A 21,348-nucleotide genomic window follows, 5' to 3' on the forward strand; every position below is an offset into this window, starting at 1 on the left:
TTTTGGTTTGATCAGGTTGGAAAAAACTACACAAACCAGCACTGACACTATACACAATTGCATATTCTTACCTAGTCCACATCTCCAAAGCGTGAAAACACACTCTTTAATTCACTGGCCCAGTCTTGTTTAAACTGGGAAGGCTGAGTAACAGCCTTTTTTATATTTTCTTTAGGGTTAAACCCAGGGAATAGGGAACCCCAGGCCTCGAGAGCCGGTGTCCTGCAGGTTTTAGATGTGTCCTTGATCCAACACAGCTGATTTAAATGTTAAACTACCTCCTCAACATGTCTTGAAGTTCTCCAGAGGCCTGGTAATGAACTAATCATTTGATTCAGGTGTGGTGACCCAGGGTGAGATCTCAAACCGGCTCTCGAGGACCAACGTTCCCTACCCCTGGTTTAACCCAAGGACTAAAAATCTACCTGTTTATACAAAAGATTTTCTTTTGGGCCAATCAGGCCTTGAGTCTACAACATCTTGTTCTAACTTTAACTCTTTCCCCCTTGGACACCAGTAGGGATAACCCTTGTTTTTCTTTTCTGAACTCAGCAGTCTGTGTCATATTTCAGGTCTGCTTCTAGAACAAAATGATTGGGTATCAGAGAGTGAGAGTGATCTCTGCCTCTACAATTTACTAGGGCTACCCTTGGAAAAACCCAGAAACTGTTCTAATGGTCGTCAAACCAAAACTCACCATTAAAGGTACACTGGAAGTCACAAATGTCATCTTTATGGGATGGTACCATGGTTAGCACTCTAATCTCAAAGGAAGAAGGCCAGTGGTTTAAGCCCTGACTGTGTTTTTCTGTGTGGGATTTTCTCCGATATTCTCCCACAGTCCAAAGACATGCATGGTCAATTATATGATCAATCAAGTGCTGTTTGAATGATTTGAATAAATACTCAAATTGAGGCCAAAAATGTGTTTCACAGGGTCATAAATACCTTCAGCCCTTGATCACAAAACTGAGTTTATTCAAGTTTGTTGTGAAATCCCAGAAATGCATTCAAGAGATCTCCCGTTCACACGAATTAGATCGATGGTAGACAACCAGGAGACATGTTATCATAAAGTATCAGTAAAATATCTCAAAGTGGGCTCAATCAAATTCCTGACAGCAAGATGAAAAGAACTGAACTTGTTTTAGGCCAAACAGGTCAGACCTACTGTATCTATTTAATACCTCTGTCCTGTCTCGTCTTTTGATTTGCCCTAACAGGGTTTTCTTGAGAACTAAATCTACTTAGGATTTATTGTTTCTTATTGTTCCTCATCATTGGAAAATTATAATCCATTCACCTAATCTCTTACTACCTCCCTCTCTTTTAGATCATATTCATCAAGATCATCCCCTCTGACAGAGCAAGAAATCAGCACAACGGGGAGGTCTAAAGAGATATCGTACTGGAACAAGGGGGTTTCTTCCAAATCAAATCAGGTTCCTCTGATGTAATCAAGACGAGACGCCAGAGACGACCGCATAATCTCCCAGGGACATGCTTCCCTTGCTTGCCACGTTATTAAAAAATGAGGAGGAACAAATCTTTAGATTGAAAGACTGGAAAAATGGAATTATAATAAATCGGGGGAATCTGGGGCAAGGTTGGATAAAGCCTTCAGATACAGATGAGGGGCAAATCTTCACAGTGGTTTGTGCTTGCATGTGCGTGCATGTGTACGAGAAAGCGAACAGGCACGCGCACATGTACTGTAATGTTTGGGCATGGTTGGTTATGAAATATTTCAATTTGCTCAAGATCAAGTACCTGACCTGAGCTTGTCTGCACTGGTGGGGAAAAAACAAAACAACCTCCCCTGAAAAAAAAAACCCCACAGGAGTCCTAGTTGTCCAATCAGATAATCTGTCTGTATCTAAGGTGGCTTGTGGACTGTGATGCTTCCTGAATGGGTTCTCAATCACTTGAGGCTGTGCTTACAATAAAGCACCACATGATGGCACAATGTGACAAATGTGGATGCCAGATAGAAAAGGAAAACTCTCTCTCTCTTAATCTGGGCATTCATGATCTCCAAGATGAATAATGTCCCACTTTTATTACACAAAGTAATCAAATATTATTATAGCTAAATGTTTAACTTTATTATTTTTATGGTAACTTCAAAAAACAGCGCCCACAACTCAACGACTTAACCTGTACCACAGCGTGAGCATCAAGTGTCAAGACCTTCCTGGCCTTTACCACCAGATGGCTTTGTTGAATTGCACTTAAGAACATAACACTGTGGATCTACTGCAGGCCATACATATGTCTTACACCTTTCTTGTGTATTCATAGTCCATTAAGATATGCAGCACAGGAAAGAAAAAACTGAAATAGTGAAATAACTGAAAATAAGAGAACTGGTTATTGTTCCAATACAATGATTAGCTATACCACAAATTAAAAGGATTAAGAAACTCTTAAAAGCAACACCTTCTGCACAGGTGACTGAACAACCAGTCGTGGTTATTATATAGTTAACTAAAACTAAGCTCAAATAATTAGATAATCAAAAATAAAAACTTAAAAGAAAATAAACACTGACCAATATAATATTTTTAATAAATCAAAACTAAACGAGAATTAACGAACTTAATGAAGAGAAAACCAAAGTCCTTGTTTGTGGTCCCAACAGATTTGTGCCTTAGGTAATAGAAACTCTTGGTAATCCTGCTACATTTACTAAATCTTCTATCAGGAACTTCCTGGGTGACTTTTGATGAAGCTTTCTTTTGTATTACTTATCACTGTGCCACACTCTGAACTTTACATTACATTTTATCACGCCTGAATTATTGTAATCAATTTACACTTGTCCTTATAAAACCTACCAGAAATGCAGGTTGCTCAGAGTATCGGTGCGAGGCTTCTAACAAAGTCAACTTCATCAACATGTCACACTGGTGCTAATTCAGCTGCACTGGCTCCCCATTCACTTCAGGGGGATCATTAAGATCTTAGTTTTGACTTTTAGGGTTCCGCAGGAACACACACCAGTACGCATGAGAGAAATTTTATATTCATACGTACCCAGCAGGTCCCTGAGATCATGTGATTGGGGCCTGCAGGCTGTGCAGGATCTCTCCCACTGAGCTTAAGAACTTTTGACTCTGTGGTATTTGTGCCATTTATACTGAAAGGTGATACATAAATGAAACATTACTTTACCTTTTACTTTCAGAAGGAGCCAAATCACTCTGATAACTAAATTAAAAATAAATTGGTTATGATTGTCACTTATAAATTTAAAGTTAAGTAAATAACTGATCTACGCACACTGGTCACTTCACTTCAACAACTCATCAACACTGGTCAGAGAAGACCAGATTGCTCTGAGCTGAAAGGAAGGCCACACCAACTCAAATAACCTCCTGTTAAAACCAAGGTATGCAGAAGAGCATCAGTGAATGCACAACAAGGCAAATGAGCTACAGCAGTAGAAGACTACACTGGATGATACTCCTGCCAGCTAAGAAGAGGAAACTGAGGCTATAATTGGCACAGGCTCACCAAAATTGGACAAAAGAAGAATGTGGTGTATCCTGCCCTTTATTAACGCCTCGGCCTCATGGTAGTGCTGTAAAGATGTGGGCGACATTTTCCCTGGCATACTCAGATGCTCTCCACAAACACCAGAACAAGAAACGTGGGACAAAAGTCTGTGAGCAATGTTTCCAGCAACTTAGCAACGCTGGGGTTAAAGAAAGCTCAACGGCACTGAAGATGTATCAGAGAGAAATGTATCGGTGAATTTGTAAAACATTACTTGACGCCAAAGAGAATCCATACCTTTCACGGAGATGAAGAGCTCAACATCACACCTGCAGGAATGCGGAATGTTTCACGTTAATCATACTAATTTCCTGCTGGGTGTAATGTTGTAATGTTGATTGTCGATTGTTACTCTTTTAACTCCGTGTCCACTAGGGGCGATGTTGCACGCATTTTTGGTTGCTCCACATATCTTTCAAAAACCTGGGGGGGTGGGGAGGATGGGGTGGACAAGTTCAGTGATGAAGACATTTACACTTGTGAGGGCATGAGTGACTTTTGCCAAGAGGCTTAACACTTTAATAGCTGTAAAATCGCTGTGTAGCTCCGAAAACCCATCGGCTGCTTGTTTGCTGGGTCCATTCTGTGCCTGGATGCCACTGTGAACTATTATTGGGATGGTAACGCCCTAACACTTGATGCCACATCCCCCTTCTCTTCCAAGTCTCTGGGCTCATTCTGAGAGAAGACACCCCGGGCAGAAGGCACAATGATGGGCAGCATCAAAGGACTCGAGAGGTTTGACAGCCCGGGGAAGGGACGAGGGCTCCGGGTAACCAGACCATTTAAAGTTGGAGAGCTCCTGTTTTCCTGCCCAGCCTACTCCCACGTGCTGTCAGTGAAAGAGAGAGGCTGCTACTGCGAGTTCTGCTTCACCAGGTTAACACTTTGGCAGTGCATCTTTTCCTCACCTCATTAAATGTATACATATATAAGCGCATTCTCTTAGGAAATTACAAAGCCACTGTGATGTTTTGTTTTGCTTTTTACTGGAAATGTGCTTATTAGTAGTTAGGACGATGTGAATTTTTGTAAGTAATGCACTACTTGTGAATTTTTCCTGCAGGATCATATAAATTGTGCATATTTAAACACAAATATCGGTGCTTGTGCTGTCTGACATTTTTGTTTCTGCATACAAGAAATTTGAATAAATGACTGCCAGTGCATCTTCTGAGCTGCCAGGTTGCAAGAAGTATTGGGGAGAAAATGTAGCTTGATCATAAAAGTTAGCTTCACAGTTACAAACAGATGTTGAATGGCCATTTTAACATCCTATTTACACAATAATTGCCATAAATAGAGACCCTAAATCAACCACCAGAATCTGTTATGCCGTATTCAAAAGCCAGCATCTCATATAAGCCCCAAGATGCAGGTTTAATATTTGTGTTTATTTTGACAGTCTAGTGAGATTTGGCTAACAAAATGTAGAGACTGTTGGTCAGTTGCCAAGTGTTTTAGGAATTAAAAAGATAATTTTACTATTTCTTGAATTTTATTTTGAAAGTCTGTCAAACTTCTTGTAACACAGGAAGTTCCTTTAACTTTAGTTTTTGGCACTTAAAATTGTAAAGTAGCAAGAGTAAAGGTATGCCACATTATACATAGCCTGTTCCACAAATTTGCAACAAATATGCAATTTAAAGTGAAAAAATATAGTCTGGTAATATGTTATCACAGTGTCCGGGCTTTAACCATGTTAATCTAAGAGATTTGTGACATATTCTAGCAGAAAAGTAGAAGAAAAAGGGGTTTGGAAAGGCTTTTAATTAACTTTCAGTTTGGAAACAGAACCTGTGGAGGCAGATCTGTTCATAAATTGGTTCGACATACTGAAAGATCATTGTTGATCAAGAACCATTAAAATCAGTTGTGTAAATCTTGCTTTAACTCAACAACTGAGCAAAAGACAGCATCCTAGAGACAACGTCCTTTGTGACTTGCTCAGCTTTACACAGTTCAGTGGTAAGTTGACCCCTGAGTTACAGTTGCTCTTTGCAATAGGTAGTTTTAGTGTGTCATGCTTTCCCACTGGTTGCTCCGGCCCGTAAGTGCCTTATGTAAACCTAGTGTGACTGCGGATGGTAAGAGCCTCAGAATTATACTGGTGAACTTTTTGGCAGCTTTACTGATTCAGTGTGTTAAAAAGACAGCTGGCCTGTCAGAGGGTCTGCTCTATTAATACCACAGTAGGTTTTAAAGCCCTCCATTGCTATCAGTTACAACAAGCTACTAGCAACTGCTATTTCATGTGTCAAAGTTATGGAGCAAACATCTAGATGTCTATACATGCACAACTGAATACTATTATGCTACTACAATTCAGTATTACATAACCAGATGCATTCTTGTGGATATGTTGGCCCTTTGAAAATAAATGGTGCAAAGATGTGTATGGTCTCAGGGTGATTTCTTTTATATCAACTCAGTGCCATCCGCAGGGTAATAAAAAAAAAACTGTTTTTGTAATTTATAGGACACAGCATTTGGCAAGATGTGGGAAGTGCAAGAAAGCCTTCTACTGCAATGTGAAATGTCAGGTAAGAAAACATCCTGCAAAGTCACAGCTCTTGTGTGAATTCTTTAAAGTGCACTGCGCAATAATTTTAAAAAAAAACACACACATCTATATTAAAACTTGGAGCTTAAAAAGTCTATTCCAGTAGTCATAAAGCCAGGGTACATCGCTGACAGGTCGCCTGTCCACCAAAGGGGCCAACACATGGAGAAAGCACAAACCCACAAGCACAAACCCTCACATCTCATACTTACAGCCAAAATAGATCTACCAGTTGGACCGTGGGAAGAAACCTACACAGGCATGGGGCCTCTTTGAATCATTCGATTTGAACCCAGAACCCTCTTGCTTTGCTAACCACTGTTCCATGCACTGCATTCACTACATATCTCATCATTATTTTATGGGTAAACATGACATCTAATCAATGTCTTTAGGCTCTTCAAATGTAAATCCTAAGAAGTGTAAAATGACAAAAAAAAATGTGCGACTGTAGAGAGGACAAACAAGTGGCGATACATCATCAAGCTAAGCTCTATATTTCTGCTTCAGTACTACTAAAGGTACAGTTGACAATAAGTGATAAAAGCCAAAAAGATTTTCAAATTACCCTGCTCTTGCAGCTCTGCTCTCAATGTTCCTCCCAGCAGACAAACGCAGACATTTGCAGATGCTTCATGTGCACATATAAACAAAGTAAGTCAATTATAACATTTGATTTTATGTAAGATTGAAACCTGATTCTTCTTGGTGAAAGTCATCAGCTTAACTCATTGCACCATGAGAGCTTAGCTTACATCTTGAAAGGATTTCTACGATCTTTAGTTAAATATCTCAAAAGACCTGCTATTGGCCAAAGTCTCCCAACATTTGCTCAATTATTTTAGCCTGAAAACAGATCCCAGAGCAGGTGTACTCGTCTAGTTCTCTCTCAGACCTGTCAAATTAGAATTTAGTTTTCATATCCAGTGTCCAATGTATATCAATATATATCAAATATCAAATATATCATTCATGTGTCTTCTAATGTAGTCTCAGCAGATGTACAGCTTAGCTGAACTTGGTTGTTCTATGCACTTCTATATGCATACATAGCATGCTCTATTATGGAGTGTGTAGGATGCAGTGTTGTTTATAAAGTTGGGGACTAAGCAGATAATTGAGTGGACCATTCCATGTTGGAGGAGTGAAGAAGCAAGGGTAACATTAGATTAACAGAGTGCCAGCATGCCACCATGCTACAGCTTAATGCCACAGCTGGTGGTGTCGCTTAGGGGTTGCCAACTGTTAGGCCTTCTGTTGTAGTGGGACATAAACTGTCAATAGTTGACTGAATTGAATGTACTCACATTTCACTTGGCCATAAAGTAAAGAGGTGCTTTTTGGGTTTTTTATGCTATTATTGCATTTACGCGCTCCTTAGAAAGGGGACTGGGCCATGCACAAGCTGGAGTGTTCGGCAATGGTTGCTTTTGGAGAGAACTGGTGCCCGTCAGAGATATCCAGGCTGGTGGCGCGAATCCTTGCAAAGAAGGTTGGGCAGTTAATAATACATAAAATACAATAATCTCTTTTTGAATCGCTGTCCAGAGTTTCTTAAGGTCATTTCTGCTAACCATGTCTATTTTCTGCAGAAAATGCAGAAAGAACGATGCGTTTGTGAGAAGATGTTGCTCATAGGAGAGATGCAATCACGTGAGTACTTGTTTCTTTACAACACAAGGAGAAAAAACATACATGATTTCTTGATGGTGACTTGGCTGTGGTTGCTCTTTATGAACTACACTTATCTAGCCACCTGTGTAGTGTCTGTGCAGAAACACTCTACAAGTCAGTCCAAGAGATCCCTAGATACCCTCAAGATATCTCAGAGAAAAATCCACTGAGAAACACCCTCAACCACATCTATATATACCCTATAGATATGGGTCAAGTGGTGTCCAGACTACATAGCAAGTGTAAATGCTTGAACGTGAAATAGGAGCTCTTGGGCACACAGCGCAGATTGCATAAGTGTCAAGTCAAGTCAAATGATGTTTGACCAAGTTAACAAGAAGAAACTTATAGTTCTTAGTGCAGTGCAAACCATTAAAAATGCATTTAGTTAATTTATGTGAAAATCCAAATAAATCATGTAAACGCAAATAGAGTTCAGTACAAGTGGATCCGTTTTTAGTGGCTTAACAAACAAAAAAAATGGTCTCGTACGAGGACTGGGCTGAACATTAGTTCAGAGTTCAAAGAAATATTTAATAAAAACTCAAATGTAACCAGAGCTCAAAAATATATTAGACTTAAGCCTCGACATTACTGATAAGACAGGAAAATAATAGGAATCCACACACTTTAGACCTCTCTAGACCCATCAACATGTATAACCAAACAAAAAAGAAAATCTTAGGGTGAAAAAAGCACAGCACCGTGAAACCAGTGAAACAATAAATTATTTTAAATGAAACCAAATTATTTTATTGTAACAGACACAGAGGATGAAGATAATGAGAAAAGAGAGATGACCGAGGCAGACATTGCCAGATTGCATCGCTTTTACTCCAAACATCTGGATGTGCCGGACCACAAAGAGCTACTCACGCTCTTCTCCCAGGTAATGCTTTGTTACACCATGTAATTTTGATACAGTGAGGACCTTAAATATCAAAAATAAATGCAGGTATTGTGGTATGAAGTAGTAAAAGTTTTCTGTATCTGTCCTTGTGGCCACTGAGCTGAAACGGGTGTTATAAAAGTGGTGCAGAGGGTGGTAAGCAATGTTCCCTCTAAGCTGGGCACGTGCGCAATTGCGCACTGCTGGCATGGTCTCTGCGCACAGAAAATCTGCGTTGCGCACAAAAAAAATCGAACCTGAATTGAAATTAAAATTAATACTTCAACAATCCTGTTTTGCAGTGTTAGTCAGTGAGTGACTGGCTGCTCCCATTTGGGATTAGAACGATGCCACCTTATCCCATAGTTCAGCCAATAATGCGTATATACGCAGCCAATCAACGTCATTGACAGGCTATGACAGCGTCCTTATGTGCCGACACCAGTGTTTTAGCTGGCAAAGCGGTGTGGCTGATGTGGAGTGAAGCCACGTTAATGACAACGTGTACAACCATTGGAGATGTGAGCAGGACAGACGGAACAATTGATGGGAAAATGTGTGGACTTTATACCAGTTTTTTAATTTTGTTGATAGGCCAAGTAAAACCAGAGTTGTGATAAAAAAAAAATGCAATGTTTGGTTTTCTTCCTGAATACTATCGTTGTTTATATTTACTGCGGGAAGAAACGATAAAAACGGCGTTTTATAAGAAAAAAGGCTCGAAAGCGCTCTCCACCTGTGAGCAAAAACAACCCCCACCCCCCTCTTCCTTTCCTATTCGTCCAAAAAAGTACGATGTCGACCAATCAAAAAATGATATGGCAACGTGGCATCTAGTTGTTAAGAAACGGGGTGAATTTTTAGGAGTGACGGCGGTGTTTTGAGATGTGAGAGATTTGAGACGTTTAGCGCAAATCTTGTGTAGTTAGTGTGTAGTGTAGTCAATAGTTTTGTTGTTTGTGTCAGAACAATGAGGCGACTGCTAAATGTTACAGGTGTTACAGGAGTGATCTGCTGTTGTCAGGCCTGCAGGTATCAGGCTGTTGTTCTCCTTTATCTCATAGTGGACAGAAATAATTTTTTGGAGTGGCACAAATAATTTGTGTGGCATCAGATTTGATGCAGAACAGCTGATTGTTCTGTAAATAGTTTGAAATGTTTATTTAAAAATGCCTTTGCTGCATTTAAAAAAAAATAGCTGCAAAAAACTTTGTTGTTTGCCAAACTGAGTTACTTTTTTGAAGAAGTAACTATATAATTAATTGCCCAACATTGGTCATTATATACTGTATTTTGCAGACAGAGTTACAGGACTCTCTCCCAGACCACAGACTCATAATACAAGTCAGAGATTTATAAAAAATAAAAATAAAAATAAAAAAGATAAAAGAAAACAAAAGGAAAGAAAGTTGTGTTTTCAAAATTGGAGTTCAAGTTATTTTTACTTCCAATAGTGTTAACACACTACACAGGTCAATGAATAGATTTTTTTTTTTACATTTTCATTGTAAGTGGGTTCAGTTGAAATAAAGCAGTTAATTAAAAGGTAGTCTAACATAAATGTAAATGCTGTAATTTGATTATTTTAATAAACCATGTAACTTGGATGGATTAGATGCTGGCGTGACCACAGTGCACACGTCTGCTGTTGCTCACAGTGGTCCAAGGGACCGCTCAGGGAGTTTGTGTGCTCGCTCAGACACGTGAAAAATTAGAGGGAACATTGGTGGTAAGGACCCATTAATTACCCACAGCCATTCTCCACAGTCACTTGTGTTACCTCTGCATCAGTATAGGAAGGAATCAATACGGTCTGTTGATCCAAACTGGATTTTACTGACTTCTGGGTGACGTGTCAAACGCCAGCTAGTTAGCTGATAGCTAAGCCAAGCCAGCACACGCAGTTGTAGTCTAATTTTTATCATAACTCTTCTCTGTTCTTCTCTTTGTCTTAAACAATAGGTTGGCTGCAATGGTTTCACTATAGAGGATGATGAACTTTCCCACTTGGGTACTGCAGTCTATCCAGAGTAAGAAAGAAATGTCACGCACATGCATATGAGCACTTTTTGATCGATGACCCAAAGGCATGGGCATAACTTTTCTTCATAAAACAATAATATATGACAATAGGAAGAGAAAGCAAAAGTCCAAGAGACTGGCTCAAAGGTCATATGGAAGTAATCAAACTATGAAATGAATTGAAATGAGCTTTAAAGTCCGAAGAGACAGTGTTACAACAGCGCGTGCTGACAACTGGAGGGGAAAAGCGAACACAGGAAGTAGAAGAGCTAAGTGAAACTGATTTTGGGATTTCCTTAAAAACAGGAATTGACTTAAATACAACCCCCACACCATGAAAGGTTTTATGAACACACGTAAGGTTTCAGCAGCACATATACTGCAAAGTACTTCCTTACATAACTCTACCTACTGTTGTGTCTCAGTGTTTCGTTTTGTTTTGTTTTTGATTTCCTGCACTTTGTGTTTTCTAATGACTTCTATGGATGTCAGACTTTTTATTTAGCTTTAAAAGGCAGTTTGTTTGGTTTGAAGTCACCAAAGGCCTAACTGTCCACAGGCAGCAATATGCATGATCTGTTAATGTCAGTTCACCTAGTTATTTATACTGTAGAGTAGGTCATCAGTGCAGCTGCCTTAAAAATTAGGATTAGCAAAGAGTGGTGCTGGTTTAGCTCACTGGATTGAGCAGGCAACCAATATGCCATAAGAATAACTGAGTGCAAGACCCAAAAGATGAAGTTCTGATGGGCGAGTAATTTGTGTTTTTGTAAAGGATTTTAAATATTGTTACCACATGTTGAACACTCGTACTGTAATATGCGCATATGTAATACATGAGGAAGCTGGTCAATTGGAAATGATTGCTGAATGGGGAATTCTAGGATGGGGCTACTTTGGTACAGTGACTTCATCCAGTCAGTCTGCAAGGACCTGCGGTTTACGGGCTTCTCTGGTTTGTTCCATGCTTCCAGACATTGCAGTTGTCCTTATTTTACTTTAGTGAGCTAAATCTGTTTTTGGCTTGTGGTAACCTATTTGAAAAAGATGGTGGGAGTTTGTGGCACAGGCTTAAAAAAATGTGTCTGTTGCCCTGACTTCTGACTGCAGTTGTTGTTCATGATACTGATGAATAGCTGGATTATTGATTATTGCTATATGTTTTTTTTCCAGCATGCAGCCCTGGTAATAACATATGTCAGTGTCATGCAAGAGCTCTGTGCAAGCACAGTTTTAGCCTTGTAGTAATACCACTTAAAAATAGTGAGTGATCATGCAAATGCTAGGAGTAATACTAAGCCTCAGTTTTTCCTTCTTGTCCATAGTAAGAAGGGTTCGCTTTTGTTTAAATCACTTTCTTTCTTTTGATATCTTTCTCTCTGCACAGCATGGCCCTGATAAACCACAGCTGCCTTCCTAGCGTCATAGTCACGTACAAAGGGACATCGGCTGAAGTTCGGGCAGTGCAGGACATGAAACCTGGAGATGAAGTGAGGAAAAGAGACAGCTGCTATTAGAGGGGGTTGGGTTTTGATCTTTTTTTTTCTTTTAAGTGTGTGTGGAGGAGTTGGCTGGCCTTCCTATGCTAGGGCAGCACATGCTAGTTATGTCAGAGTTATTTGTCAATGGAAGATTGACTGAACAACTTTTAAGTTGGTGAAAAAATGATTTTTTTATGTTAAAAATTAAACTGTGCAATCGCAACTTATTATAATCACTTAACATTAATGCTAGAAACAGGGAAAAGAGCTAGCCTGGCAAAGGTGAAAAGGTACAATTATAATAATAAAGTTTATTTCAACTGAACTCATCTTGTTTGTTTTATCAGCATAAAACTCTTAGAATGACAAGTTACAAGTACATTACTTAAAAAAAGATCAAAGAAGAAGAACAATGTGATTGAGACACCAGTCTAAAAATTGTTAAGGGAAAGGTAGAGAACAGCAACATCGCTAATGAAAAGCACCATGTCAATGATAGGTCAGTGTGTCAAGAGAAGCAGGAGATCTGGTTTGAAGGAGGGATGCAGCAGCAGATTTCAGACAGGTTATTTTTAGCAAAACCTTTGCCCTGCGTCTTAGGAGCTATGTGGCAACAAGGAAGAGAAAAAACAATGTCAATGACAGAGAGTGTGCTTTATTTTGAATGTGTGTGTTAAATCCCCTTATAGGTGCTTATCAGCTACATAGACCTCCTCTACCCAACAGATGACCGCAATAACAGGCTGAGAGAGTCCTATTACTTTCTCTGTGACTGCCAGGAATGTAAAAGCAAGTCAAAGGTAAGACCTGGTAAAATGTAGAATGGAGATTAAAGCCAAAAATTAATAATATGCATCATTTGGATGGGTGCACATGTAAGGACTGGGAAATGCTACATGCCACAAGGTATGTACTCTCACCGGCCACTTTATTAGATACACCTGGCTAGTACTGGATTAAATCACCTTTTTCCTTCAGAAGTGCCTCAATTCCTCGTGCCATAACAAGGTGCTGGAAACTCCTCAGAGATTTTGGTCCATATTGACATGATGGCAACACAGTTTCTGCAGATGTGTCCACTGCACATCCTTGATACGAATATCCTGCTCCACCACATGTCAAAAGGTGATCTGTTAGACTGATATTGATGATTGTGGAGGCCATTTGAATACAGGGAACTCATTTTCATGTTCAAGAAACTAGTTTGAATTTATCTGAGCTTTGTGACATGGTACAATTTCCTGCTGTAAGCAGCCATCAGAAGATGGGTACACTGTGGTCATGAAGGGATGGAGATGATCAGCAACAATGCTCAGTTGGTACTAAGGGGACTGAAGTGTGCCAAGAAACTACCCCCCACACCATCAGACCACCAGCAGCCTGAACCATTGAACCATTACTTTCATGTTGTTTAGACTAATTTCTGACAAAAACATCAAAATGAAATTGAGACTCATCAGACCAGGCAACATTTTTCAATTTTCCATCAACAAGGCATTTTCACCTAGAGCACTGCTCCATTTCACACAATTCTCTATAAACCCTAGAGATGGATGTGTGAGGAAAATCCCAGTAGATCAAAAAGAAGTCCTTTCTTCCCCATTCTGATGCTCAGTTTGAACTTCAGCTGGGCATCTTGACCATGTCTACATGCCTAAATGCACTCAGTTACTGCTATGTGCTTGGATCATTAAGATACCTGCATTAACAAGCAGGTGAAGAGGTGTACTTAACAAAGTGGACAGTGAGAGTATAATTTAGGAATTTGGAAAGCATTGTTTTGATTCTCACGCTCTCTCTCCTGTCTTCATCTATAGGACAAGGCAAAGTTAAAAGTACGTAAGCAGAGTGATTCCATTGAGCCAGATGTCATCAACAACATGGTTCGCTACGCCTGGAAAACTATCAGAGAGTTCCGGGAATTCAAACACACAAAGAATATCCTTCAGTATCAATAGATATCGTTTTGTGCCTTCTACATTATATCGTAAACTTCATAAGGACCAAAAGGTGAAGAGAACTGTCAGAGTACTGTCAACAAGTTGAAACATATCAGCAATAGTTCAGCATTCAAGCCTAAGTTCCACATTTTCCTGCTTTATTCCAGTCAGTATATTATAAATATTGTCTTACAGATGAAATGGCTGCTTGACATTTATCATTTTTAAATAATTTATTTAGCTACTACACATTTTTACCAGCAGCAACACCATGACTGACGGGATCTACAACAACAACACATTTCTGTACCTTAACACGTTTATATGACTGTTTGCCGTAAAGATAAACCCTGATATCAAAGATAAAGTCACAAAAGTTACCAAGCGTTTAACTGGGAACAAAATGAGGATTGGAGATTTACACAAGTACTGAGTTGTGACCTTCTGAGGTGGAATTCTTCTGTCCCACAGAAGCCCATTTGAATCCTTTGCCAAGTATGAGCTTGTAGCCTTGACTCAGTGCCACCCCCTAGTGAGTTGCTGGAGATGTGCGAGCAGAGCCTGGAGGAAATGGGAGCCGTGTTTGATGACTCCAATGTGTACATGCTCCACATGATGTACCAAGCCATGGGGATTTGCATGTACATGCAAGATCTAGATGGAGCTATCAGATATGGCGAGAAGCTTCTCAAACCTTACAGGTATTAACATAAAAACATGTCGTCGTCCCCCCCCCCCCCTCTGCTGTTCTTTCCAAATGTATTTGTTGTTGCTGTGTTTTTGTTGTTTGTTTTGTTTTGGAGGGTGGGGGTTGTTGTTGTTTTTTGGGTACTTAAAACTAGTCAGATATTACAGACTGTATTCCTGCAGGTTTCTTTATTCTGGGTAATGTGTTCATCTAAGTTTATTTGTGCCTTAATCTTCTATTTGTTTACATCAGAAAAATCTAAATATGAATGCATTATGCTCAACTAAAACCAATAAGCCACCATACATAAATACATAATTTCAGCTTAAAATCAGCCTTTTTCAAACCGCTGCATTTTATCAACCGTTATGATATTAGCTCATGTTTAAAAGCATTTTTCAAGTAGTATTTTTATTCCAATCTCCCAAAAGCTGGTATAATTTTGAAAATTTGCAAAGTTTGGGGGTTTTCTGTGTGTTTTTTTACTAACTGTACTGCATCTAAAAAGATCGGTGTTATCTTAGATGTGTCTTTTTTTTTCTTCTTTCATTTGCTTATGTGATCTTGGTCCAATGCAGTCATCTCTATCCACCTTACTCCCTTAATGTGTCGTCCGTCTACCTGAAACTGGGCCGATTGTACTTGGGACTAGAGAGGCAATCAGCGTGCACCAGCGCTCTCAAAAAGGTAACATTAGACTGTCTAAATACAAAATAAATACTAACCAGTGAACAACTATTAATAAGGTTATAGCAATATTTTTTCTATTACACTGCCTGGCCAAATAAAAGTCACCAGCTGGATTTAACTAAACTTAAACAGATAAGCACTTATCTCTGTATAATTACTTGAAGTGATTGAAATGTCTAGGCTAATCCTAACTAACTCTTATTTCTTAAAACAACCAGGTCGAAAATGTATAATTATGTTTAATAGTAAAATCAAGCGCATTTCTACATTCACAATGTGAAGAGAGAAACAGGAATCAAACGGCTGTGTAGGCCTAAGGAAACCACTTATCAAATGGTTAATTAGAAAAGATTGGATCTGGAACAATGGATAAAGGTCTTATGAGTCTGTATTTACCCTGTTCCACAGTAATGAGGCATCAGGATAAGAAAAGAAGCAGATGAAGTGATGCACACACTAGTGCCTACAGTACAAGTCTGTGGGGGGCAGTGTTAGGATCTGGGTTTACTTGAGTTGGTCAGGTATTATGTGCCCAAAAAATGAGGTCAGCTGACTACCTGAATACACTAAATAATAAGGTATATAGAAAAGTGTTCAGCTTTAGTATACCTACACATTGAAATAACATAATAACATACATACAGCAATTGTGTGATGTTAATTAATAATAAATTTACTTGCATTTCTACAGGCAATGGCTATAATGGAGGTGGCTCATGGGAAGGATCACTTTTACATTGAAGAGCTGCGTAAAATGATAACACAAAAATAAAGAGAACAAGAGAGAAATACCAAGACTGATCCATATGGACTGCATACACTTTCCAAACTTTGTCTTATCCAAATAATTTATCTTGGTTTTTTCAGGAGTATGTCTTCACGGTTATTTATCCTGCATCTTCCTATCAGTTAGACGCAGGATATTTTTGCAACAAGCAGGTATTTATTGTGGAATTTGCATGAAAATATGACTTTGTGGAAGGTGTTTTTTTTTTAAAATCAAGTAAATAACTTTGATTTGGCTTGAGACTACAGCTGTACTTTGTAACCCAAGAGTTGAGTTGTTTATGGAGGTACGCAAATAGGAGGATCAATGCGTCATCCAATCAGGAGAGCTGCATCACCATATGGGGCCTGTTAAATAAAATTAATGTATCCCTGTGATGGCGGATGCTTCAGCACCTCCTAGAACTCCAGAACTTTTATCTGATGTTTCACTGTGATCTCGATGCTGCACTTTTAAAGAAAATAAGGCTTTATTGCATAATGAGCAAGTACAACAGCTTCAAACATGTCTGGGGAGAGAAAACTGAAAAATGCATATACAAAACATATGTACACATATTGAAATGTATTTAGAAGTTCTGCCAAAAAAATTAAAAAAGACAACTTGAGGGGAAAAATTAAATATTAACAAACAGTGGAATGCTGTGTGAGAAAATACTGTCAAAGAGAACAGGAGTGCAATAAAACACTTAAATGTCAAGAGAGCATGAAGCTTATATTTATCAGAGAATATATACATTGAAAAAGATTTTTAATCCATGCATAGTTTACTATGTTGCGGTATTTTAAGGGTACCAAGTCGAGGAAGGAAACTCTATAAAAACACTTGCAGAAATCTTTTTTCGCATGCCCATTATGTACAGAGTTATGCTGGACATGGCTGGCTTTGCATTACAATTCAGAGAAGCAGGAAAACATATTTAATGCAATATGGAAAAAAAATCATTCAGAATGCAATTTTACAAACAGGACATGGCAACACATTTTTCTTCAGCTGGGTTTGGATACGATTACTAGAATTTCTTTGTTTCTACAATGAAACCTAAAAAGTAATGAATTTAGCCAAAACCTAATCAGAACAAAGAGTGTATCAGCCAATCAGCTTCTCCCCGTAGTTACATATTACTACAATAAGGCACAATGACACATTATACACAGCACTTGCTGCATATGGACAAAGTTGTATCACCAATTCCAGAGTTTTGAAATGTTTATGATGATAAATGATACATATACATATATATATATATATATATATATATATATAAATTCTTTAGATGATAAAGAATTGCTAAAGTGTACTTTGTTTGTCTGCCTGAAAGGAGCTTAATTGAAATGCCTCCTCACAAAAACACATTGGGGTTTTTCCAAAAACTTAAAAAGAGTTCAAAAGATCAACATGGTTGCCATGGCAAAGGTGACCACAGCCTTTATAGAAATAAATAAAAACATTTCTTACAAATTTGAAGTAAATACTTGCTGTATTAAATCAATACAGGAATAGGATCATTTTAGAACAGCGATTTAAGAATACTTTTGTTTGGCAAACTCTTTCAGAGTATAGCAATAATACTGCTGCCACCTACTGTTCATGCAGCATAATGCCATTTCTAATGATGGCTAAATGAGAAATGTACCAGTGGTGCGATATCTCCTAATTGAAACTGAGATTTAATTTCTCTAGATACTTCTTAAGAAACCTGAAGCTGAAAAAACCTGAAGGAATATGCATGTTTCACACAAAAAGTCCAAGATCAAAGGGGGAGAAGGAACAAAATGTGAAATACACCGATTAGGAGAAATGGCTGTCAGTTTCTATACAAGCCCACCAGATCCGTTCCTCCCTTGAGGTGAGTTTTGGGTTAGAATTTACATACAGATGAAGTGCCACACAGAAAACACGAATCTCTGTTCTTCCTTCCCTCCAGCTACCAGTATACTGTGTTTGTTGTACTGTCCTCATGCTGACTTTAAGTACTCCGGAGCAGCCGATAGGTGCTCGGGTTCAAATAAGGCGGGAGTTCTTGAGAAACTGGATAAGAACCTGGTGGACAAACTTATACTGGGATATGGTCTGTACCATTAGCATCCTCTGCTGCCTCAGCTCTGATAGCATTGTGGGAACCTCCACGGGCTGAAAGGGAGAGAAGAAAAAAGAAAGAAAAGGACAACAGTGAGAGCCGGTCAAATGTTTTTGATTGAGGTGTAACTTTATGTAGGAATACAATTAGATAAAAGTGGGATTATGTATATCTTGCATGTAAAATATCCTAATTTACCAAGTAAAAAACCTGCTTCTAAGGGATGCATGTATCCTGCGACTGTCAAAGAAAGTCAGGGACTCTAAAAATGTTATATACCTTCACTAAATTTTAAATTTGCAGCCCCTTAAGGAAATCATCCACACACCTCATTGTGCTCCAAACACCTGATCATGAGCTCAGTTAGGATGACCACTCCAGTTCGACCTACGCCGGCGCTACAGTGCACCACCACAGGTGGATTGAGGCTCTTTGAGGTGTCCAGCATAGAGTTAGTGTGTCTCCTCACAGACTGGATCTCCTCCAGATATGCTGCAGATAAGAAAAGTCACATTGATGTCATGTTTAGTCTTTATGCTGGCTCTGTCCTTACACATATCTGATAAAGCATATTTTTAATAAATGAAGGGGCGGCCGTACTTACAGAGAAATCCCAGTACATATTCAGGACAGCCCTGCTCAGGCCAGTCTGTGTATTGCAGATGCCAGACCGTCCTCTCCTGGCCAGACAGCAGGTGTTTAACCTTCAGCCCCGTAGTGGCATAGCACCCTGAGTCCGTGCGAAATTTGGTGGTCACCTTGAACTTGCCGTGAGTGGCTGAGTTGTGTTTGGAGCCCAGTTTAGGCCAATAGCGATGACTCTTGGACCTGCCGCCCTCCTAGATGAAAGGACGACAAGTGCCAGATGAGAAGTGATTCGTGGGTGATGGGAATGAAGAAAAGAAGCAGATGAGGCAAAATAGATGTCAACAACGAGTCCTGGCCCTTAGAAATAAACCTAAAGTCACAGTGACACAAACTCACCACAGTGTCATTTCTCTCACAGACAGGAAGCTTTAAAAAAAAAAAATTCACATCTGTGTGTATGTGTGTGTCAGTGTACCTCCTCGGCAGTAACCATGGCGATAACGTTGACCCCCTGCTCCCAGACCATCTGCCAGAAGTCAGCACAGGTGTTGGCTAGTGGACCCTGGGTAGCAATGTAGTGCCATGCCTCCCCTCTGATCATGACCTGGGAAGACATGCAGAATCAATTAGTGGATATTACAGTATGCAGTGCATATGCAATCAGCCTCAAATATACAAACAAACGCTTTTTTGTTTATCAAGAAATTAAGCCAAATGAAAGAAAACAAACACAGGAGCAAGTCTAGTATTGAACAATGTCTGCAAGTAGCATGGGGTAAATGGAAACATTGACAGATAGCTAAAAGTAAATGACTGGCAGTTTAGATATTCAACATACAGTCATGTAAAAAACTAAGCACACCAACACTGCTTCAGTAGGATTAAAACTGGGAAAGTTGCAGCCAGGTGCTGCTGATCAAATGCATTTGATTAAATGATCATCAAGTCCAAGAGATACACCTAAGACTCTAAAGGCCTTAGTTAGCATGTTAAATGTTAAAGTTCACAACAGTACAATTAGAAAAAGACTGAATAAGTATGGCTTGTTTGGAAGGAATGATAGGAGAGACCCTCATCGCTCTAAAAAAAATAATGTGGAAGCATGGCTTAGGTTTGCAAAGTTGGACAGATGAGACCACAGTGGAGATGTTTAGCCATAATGCAGCAACACCTCCAGCACAAACACCACTGCCCACTGTCAAGCACGGTGGAGGAGAGGTGATGATTTGGGTTTATTTTGCAGCCACACGACAGGAAGTATTCTAGAGTCAAATCTGAAGTCTGTCCGGCAGCTAAAGCTTGGCCAAAAACTGGGTCAAATGTGACAAAAAGCCAAAGCAGCAAATCTAAATCTAAATTTACCCTTTTTAATTTTTCATATTTATTTCCTATCTTATTCATAGCCTTTTCCTTTTTTGTTTTCTTTAGGTCACGAGCAGTTGTCCAAGCATTTCACTACATATCGTACTGTGTATGACTGTGTACGTGACAAATAAAATTTGAATTTGAATTTACAATCGAATGGCTGAAAAAGGAAAGAATCAAGGCGCTCCAATGGCCAAAAGTCCAGACTCAAACCGACTAAAGTGCTGCAGTAAGACCTTCAAAGAATAAATGAATCCACACAACCCTGAATGAACTGAAGCAGCATTATAAAAAAAGAGTGGACTTAAATTCCTCCACAACAATCTGAGCAACTAATTAAAATCATACAGAAAATCATTACATTCGTTCTACAAGCTACTGAATCATGGGATGTACTTAGAATATCACAGAACTGTATAGAGTCTAGTGAAAACTTATTTATTTATAAAAGTACAGCCAGCGTTTAAAATTGCTGAGTATAAGTAAAGTTTAACTGTTGAAAATGTTAGACTGATAATAATCAGCCGCTAAATAGAATAAAGGTCGATTAATAGAACAGTGGAAGTAAAAATAACTGATGAAAGTTAATGGCTGAAAAGACGGTACTCATTGATAAACAGCTAACGCAGTTTATCGTAAATGATAAATGGCAGACTGATGCGATTGCTCAGAGTAAATGGCAAGCTAAAAGGAGTCCAGGTCAGGTTTAAAGTCTGTCTTACAGGGCAGAACAGAACTGACAGAAACCAATGTATTAAAGTCAATGACTGTATATAAACTATAAATAAAAAATAGTGCTGGCTCCTCACAGAAGTTCAGCTCACCTACAGACATCTATAATATTCACAACCACTGGAGGGCAGTGTAAACACCTGTTACTTTTATCCACAACGGGATCGCTTTTCTTTCATTTATAACTCTATTAACTCCTTATCTCTAGTTTTCTTCCATTTCCCCTTCCTGATAACCACAAGACCACAAATAACACTTAAATACATCCAATCTTTAGCTCACTCCGACCAC

The 21,348-nt window shown here is 39.1% G+C and overlaps 2 protein-coding genes across 2 annotated transcripts in view; one reads left to right on the top strand and one right to left on the bottom strand.

Moving 5' to 3' along the window:
• Positions 1 to 4,016: 4,016 nt before the first annotated feature.
• On the top strand, positions 4,017 to 16,895 carry LOC120724898 (N-lysine methyltransferase SMYD2-like). Its single transcript, XM_040017400.1, has 12 exons — positions 4,017 to 4,437; positions 6,038 to 6,101; positions 7,503 to 7,613; positions 7,714 to 7,774; positions 8,560 to 8,684; positions 10,647 to 10,714; positions 12,094 to 12,196; positions 12,877 to 12,987; positions 14,005 to 14,125; positions 14,654 to 14,828; positions 15,394 to 15,502; positions 16,197 to 16,895. The coding sequence occupies exons 1-12, from the start codon at positions 4,268 to 4,270 to the stop codon at positions 16,275 to 16,277; spliced, it is 1,299 nt and encodes a 432-aa protein (XP_039873334.1). The 5' UTR covers positions 4,017 to 4,267; the 3' UTR covers positions 16,278 to 16,895.
• Positions 16,740 to 21,348, bottom strand: part of LOC120724897 (tyrosine-protein phosphatase non-receptor type 14-like) — a 41,443-nt gene continuing 36,834 nt past the window's right edge. Inside the window, exons 17-20 of the mRNA XM_040017399.1 lie at positions 19,436 to 19,564; positions 18,977 to 19,211; positions 18,701 to 18,864; positions 16,740 to 18,425 (exon numbers count right to left, since the gene is read on the bottom strand). Coding sequence (XP_039873333.1) covers positions 18,297 to 18,425; positions 18,701 to 18,864; positions 18,977 to 19,211; positions 19,436 to 19,564 — 657 coding nt within the window. The 3' untranslated portion in view covers positions 16,740 to 18,296. The remainder of the gene's footprint in view (positions 18,426 to 18,700; positions 18,865 to 18,976; positions 19,212 to 19,435; positions 19,565 to 21,348) is intronic.

This window comes from Simochromis diagramma, unplaced genomic scaffold (genome assembly GCF_900408965.1).
Source record: "Simochromis diagramma unplaced genomic scaffold, fSimDia1.1 OVJJ01000802.1, whole genome shotgun sequence".
Taxonomy (NCBI): domain Eukaryota; kingdom Metazoa; phylum Chordata; class Actinopteri; order Cichliformes; family Cichlidae; genus Simochromis; species Simochromis diagramma.

Coding starts and splice junctions, on each gene's coding strand:
- LOC120724898 (XM_040017400.1), top strand. CDS start 4,268: ATGATGGGCAGCATCAAAGGACTCGAGAGGTTTGACAGCCCGGGGAAG. Junction 7,614..7,713: donor CGCGAATCCTTGCAAAGAAG/GTTGGGCAGTTA, acceptor TATTTTCTGCAG/AAAATGCAGAAAGAACGATG. Junction 15,503..16,196: donor GCACCAGCGCTCTCAAAAAG/GTAACATTAGAC, acceptor GCATTTCTACAG/GCAATGGCTATAATGGAGGT.